This window comes from Cynoglossus semilaevis, chromosome 10 (genome assembly GCF_000523025.1).
Source record: "Cynoglossus semilaevis isolate Cse_v1.0 chromosome 10, Cse_v1.0, whole genome shotgun sequence".
In the NCBI taxonomy this organism is placed as follows: domain Eukaryota; kingdom Metazoa; phylum Chordata; class Actinopteri; order Pleuronectiformes; family Cynoglossidae; genus Cynoglossus; species Cynoglossus semilaevis.
In genome coordinates this window covers 16,876,223-16,881,985 of record NC_024316.1, presented here as the reverse complement: position 1 = coordinate 16,881,985, position 5,763 = coordinate 16,876,223, and the positions used below count along the sequence as shown (strand labels likewise).

The 5,763-nt window shown below is 40.3% G+C and overlaps 1 protein-coding gene across 2 annotated transcripts in view; it reads right to left on the bottom strand.

Moving 5' to 3' along the window:
- Nucleotides 1-5,763, bottom strand: part of LOC103385318 (metabotropic glutamate receptor 4-like) — a 149,825-nt gene that overhangs the window by 95,756 nt on the left and 48,306 nt on the right. The window contains exon 2 of one of the 2 annotated variants that reach the window (XM_008319174.3): nucleotides 4,313-5,223. In XM_008319174.3, the coding sequence (XP_008317396.1) occupies nucleotides 4,313-4,846 (534 nt within the window). In that variant the 5' untranslated portion in view covers nucleotides 4,847-5,223. Of the gene's footprint in view, nucleotides 1-4,312; nucleotides 5,449-5,763 lie in introns of those variants that run through there. The other variant, XM_025059679.1, reaches the window with a different exon arrangement.

The following is a 5,763-nucleotide window of genomic DNA, read 5'->3' as shown; positions in this document are numbered from 1 at the left end:
CTCGCTCCACCGTGAATGTAATTCACGAAAACTCATTTCACTTATCGAGTCCGAAGCGTTATGAATGCATTCACACGTTCCGTGTTGTCTTTGAGAGTTACCTGAGCATAAAACGCCGACACATTAAATACCTGAAGAAGCATGGCTTCCTTTGGTGGTTTTTTTAATCGTCAGTTAATTTTGCACCTTCTTTGTTTTTGTTGTTGTTGTAATTATTTATTCATTTATTCCAGTACCCTAATTATCCCCTTGGAGAAATGACTCTGTGTTTAACCCCTGTGTGAAACACTGCAGTGACACACAGCAGCAGTGAAGTGACTTTTTAATTTAATTAATTTTTTTTTTTGGTGGGTGAGGGTTAATACATGTATTAGTTTTGGTGCAGAGTTCTTTGATCATCGTTATCCATGAAGAACATCGTCCTGTGATGGCCTTGGCATCGTTGTGACTTTTTCGTAATTCTACTCTGTTGTAACCAAGGTCTTTAAATCCTAAATATAAATAAATATGTGTGTAAAAACATTCTTTAAATCCTAAATCTAAATAAATATGGAATTTCTGTGTAAAAACATCGGTGGTGAAAATAACCCTCTGAGAATACGACTCTCTTAGATGAAAAAAAAGGTGCGACTTATAGTCCGGAAAATCCGATAATGCATGTTCAATACTGTTAGTAGATACTTCTTACCACTCTTTCTCTGTAACACAGGTGCATGGATACACACACGTGCTGCGATGCTATTCTTTACTTTTCACTGCTTTTTAGTCTGTTGGCGTTGCTGTAGCGACGCCCCCTAAGGATCAGCTCATGGTTATTCAGCAGCTCAGCTTTAGGTTGATCCTCATGTCTCTTAAGTCTTTCATCATGTCAGGGAGAAGTTTTTTTTAAGATTGTAGCGTTGTAGCCAGCCGCGGTTCAGTCGGTCGGATGGCTCTGTGACCAGTCTTTGTCAGCAGAGAACATCAGAGCTATCGTCAGCTATCTTCTGTCACAAAGGGTTTTAAAAAGTTCCTTTATATCAACCACATCTCCAAATGTATGCTCCGTCCTCGCTCGGAATGAAGTGGCAGCATCTTTTAACATTCTCCTCCAACCCTCAGTGGGATTTGTCAGTCATGCCCAGAGATGTCTCAGGGGGGATGGGTGGGGGGGGGGATGTTGGAGCCCATGGGGCAGATGCTTTTAAGGCAATTGTCCATTAAAAACACATTTCTGCTTTGGATCATCAAAAGCTCTTTAGAATCAGCGCTGTGCTGGTGAAACTTCTTTTGCCAAGAACACTGAGTGTGAAATGATGCAGCTCAATACGTCTCAATTAAACACGGAGAAAAAAAAGAAAGAAAAAAAAGTGGAATCATCATCAGAGGATTTGCCGTATGGTGTGGAACTGAGGAACACATTAGTGAAGTCCTGTCTCAGCAGAACCTGGAGTATCGTAGTGACATTCTCAGATGTTTGTGAGTCGACTGACCTTTACTCTGCCTGTGGTGCGCTCCCTCTGCTTGTTTTTTCTTGTGTCTTTATCAGTGGTCGGATGTGATTTAAATTATTAACACGACATTAATAAAACTAAAGTCATGGTCTGAGTCAGTATTTCACTCTGTGCCAAAAACCCAACTCTTTCATGAGTCTCGTAGGCAGACCACGGCTTGGTTACAAATTACACAACGTAAAATTCCTTAGCATTAGTGTTGCATTATTCAACAGAAAGAACTAATGATTTTTTTTAATGTGGTTAAAAAAGAGCATTTTTTTGTGTGTTAATGTGGTTAAAAAAGAGCATTTTTTGTGGTCGTTATTTCCCGTTCACTCAGTGTTTGTCTCTGAAAACGTACCGTACCAGAGCAGAGGTGTTTGTTCTGGTTGACTGTCATGTGAAGTATTGTACTAGTTTGCCTTTTGCTGAGCAGTTAATCAAGCTTAGCATGACAACAGAACGGATGTCCACCTTCAAGGATCAGTCGGTGTGGAACAAAACAAAGAGCAGCTTTTGTTTTTCAGTTTTTGTTTCTCTCTTCTTCTCTCCAATTCTACAACGTTCTAAAAGCCAAATTAACCAGCGCTGGAGAAAGTCGAGTAATTAAAGATCGGGATTTCTGCAGTTAAAATGATTTGAGCTCCTGGTTTGGCCTGTTATCTGAAAGTCCGTAGTTTGAAAATACACAGTATTTGTTAACGAGTATTGGTTTAATGAGGCGTAATATTGTCTACATTTATCTCAAAAGTTCCAGGAACAGTTATGTATCAGCAGCTTGTAGCCCAGTCCTCATTAATAATCCCTTTATCTGTTACTGCTTAGTACTTTCTTGTCGGTTCCATAGTGTAGTGGTTAGCCTGCCTGCCTCTGAAGCACAGAGAGGGTTCAGTGGTTAGCACGCCTGCCTCTGAAGCAGGGAGAGGGTTTGAATCCCGGAGGAACCACATGTGGGCAGCATGGATTTATTTAATTTAATGTCACAGGGCCGATCCAGCAGCGAGGGCGGGGTCACACCCTGGTGTGTTAACCAATCAGGAGCGGGGTCACATAAGCCATTGTATATTATGGTCTGTCATTGTTGCAGACAGTGACAGTGTGAACAGTTTAATGGCTGTTTTTTTATTATTATTGCTTTTGATTAGACGTGATGATGAGCTGCAGCTTAAATTCACTGTGACTTTCATAAGGCTTTTTTTTTAAGAAAATCCATTCAACTTTTATGGGGCGGGGCTTATAAAATAAACAGCAGATACTGCCTTACATTAATGACACACTGCAACCTCGTCTGGTCTGTTTTTGCACCATGGGAGGAAAACCAGAGCTCTAAGATAAAACTCCCACACAGCTGGAACATGCAAACTGCATACAGAAAAAAAATATTTGTGGCCAAGAGATTGCTGAATGTAATGGATGAATTGATATATTACATATACATGTATACATATATAAATGTACAAATTTGATTAAAACAAGAAATACGACTAAACGTTAATAGTCAGTTCTAAACTAGTACAAATAAATGGCTACAGATGAAGGGGGGAAATATAAATGTATATATTGGTATATATGAATATATATTTATATATATATTTATATATATATATTTAGTGTTTAAGTAGAAAACTAACTGTATTTCTCGTCAGACATATAAATACTGAATCATTCTCCCGTGTTAGTGTTGTCACCTTTGTTGTTAGACTGATTAGCGACGTCTTTGTTGACGGTACAACATTGCAGTACCTCCGTGGTGACTCAGTGTATGGGCTTCTATACCACACCAGTCAAAACAAAGGACAACATGTTGTGACACCGTCCTGCAGCTCATTAGTGAGTCGGTGTCCTGTACTTTGGTTTGTCAGCAGCCGCTACTTATTAAAACAATGCTGTCATGTGTTGCTTGTTTGGACCTCATACCTTTGCTTGTGCGACGCGCGGTGGCTTGGCATCACCACGCAAAGCATTTCACACGCCACGTGGCAGCGGCCGTGAATCCAGAGCAGCGGTGTCATGCACGGCTTGTCTGAATTAATTAGCAGAAGGAAACGCCGAGGACTCGGGCGAACTAATGTCATTAGCGAGGAGACTAATGGCCGAATGATCAGCACCTATTTTTCCGGACAGTGGGAAATATGTCTGAAACTAATGTGATTTAAACGTACGAGGAAAAATGGAAAGGTCATTAGAAAGGCGAGGAGAATGCTGGGTAATACCGCCCCTCTGATTGACCTCCACAGCTTAAATGTGAGTGGTCACATAAGGTCATGGGGTCATTCTGAGGTGGAGTGGACTGTGACAAACTACATTGAAAAGTAAATGACACTATTCATACATATATATTTATATATATATATGTTTATATATTTACATATGTATATTTATATTTATATATTTATATATTTACATATGTATATATGTGTGTAATATTTAATTAATATATATAAACATATATAAATATAAAAATATATATACATAGATAAATATATATATACATATATAGGTATGAATAGTGTTAAATTGCACTAGGAAATTTATTCCTTCGTATTTAACACTACAACAGAATAAGTTGTAATATTTTAATCACTTTGTTTCATTAATAAAGTGTTTATTGTATATAAAAATTGAATTAAAAGTACCACAACTCATTGTTGTAATATTGAAACCTGCCGCAGCTGCTGGAAACACCTGAGCTGAGCTGCTCGACCAAGCCTGTTAGCATTTCTCACAGTCAATCCTGTGACAAACAACCCCGAAAATATATCCTCACTTCTCAAGCAGTACTTCAAAGCTCATAAAATATCAATAAAAGTAGAGTTTTTTTTTTAGTAGAAACTGACCTTGAAAAGACGCAAAATGTTGGCCACCATGATGGACACGGAGCTGGCCGACGCACCGATCACTCCCACCACTCTCTCAGGCTTAGTGATGATGGGCGGCCCTCCGCTCAGACACTTGACATCAGTGGAGTCTTTTTCAATCAGCGCCTGAACAAAAGTCAGCGACTGCTCCAGAGCATGGGTGTCTCGAGAGCACGTGTCCAGGATACGCGCCCCCAGAGTGATATTAGGCAGTAGCTCGTTGTCGTTATTGATCCGATCCAGAGCAAATAGCATGGCCTCTAGCCTATGGATCCCTTTCTCCTTCTTCAGCTCCCCGCAGGCTTTGCCGTCGTTCCCCCGTGCGTGCACTGGAAACAGTCCACCCAGAGATATGTCCCCATCAATGCGTATTGAATTGAGGTGCGTGTGGCCTGGCATTTTTGGTTTGGCTGCCAAGGCAATCAAGAAATAACAAGCCAGCAGCAATACCCTGGAGCAAACTCCCCCACGGCAGCCAAGCCACACACTCTCAGAGCCGCCTCGCAGAGTCATAATGAAAGGCTAAATCTGCATCCAAACACAAATCCCTGTCCTTTGAAATTGAAAGAGATGTACTTCTGAATAAACGCACATGCAAATGTGCCGAAGGTTAGCACCCGGTAATGTTCACAGCAGTGGCATCTTCAAAAGTGGCCTCTCGTTGGTTGCGGCTGTGACACAAACATGGTCATACTAATTACGCTGCTTTGCTCTCTTTATCCTTTTCCCTCTTTTTCACCTTCTGTGCCTCCGTCTCCTGTCGGTCCTTACAGTCGTGGCTACTGGCAGTAACTAAACAGTGGGGAAGAATAAATCTGATCCAGTTTGGTCCTTTTGGTAAAATGGATTCAGAGCGATCAGTCGTTTTTGTGCAGGTGGAAAGATGGATCCTAAAACAGAGAGGAAAAAAAAAGAGTTTTAGATTTTGGTGATCATAAAAACAACTTCCATATAAAGATTATTATGACCTTGTTTTATATTGGACATAACTTTCAGATCCTGACGCTACATGTACATTAGCAGTTTTCAAACCCTAACATTTAGGCAGAAAAAAAAGAGAAAGAAAAAAGAAAAACCCGGCCCAGCACTCAACTCAGGATATCTGTTCTTCTTGTGCTCTGAGAGCACAGCAATGAATTATTTCTATGTGCCTTAAGCATAACTGATTCACTACTGCTGGGCACTTCATAGACACACACACATACACACACTCTTGACTGCATTAACAAAGATACGTATGTGGAACAGACGTCGAGGCTGAATTAGTGCAAATGATTTATTTTATTGAGAAAAGGCTGTGATTGGAATTCAATTCACTTTTAAAAGGGTTTCATGGTCAAGATGGGCAGCAGCAACAGTACCAGGGTCTAGAACCACAACATTCATTCATTCATTCATTCATTCATTCATTCATTCATTCATTCATTCAT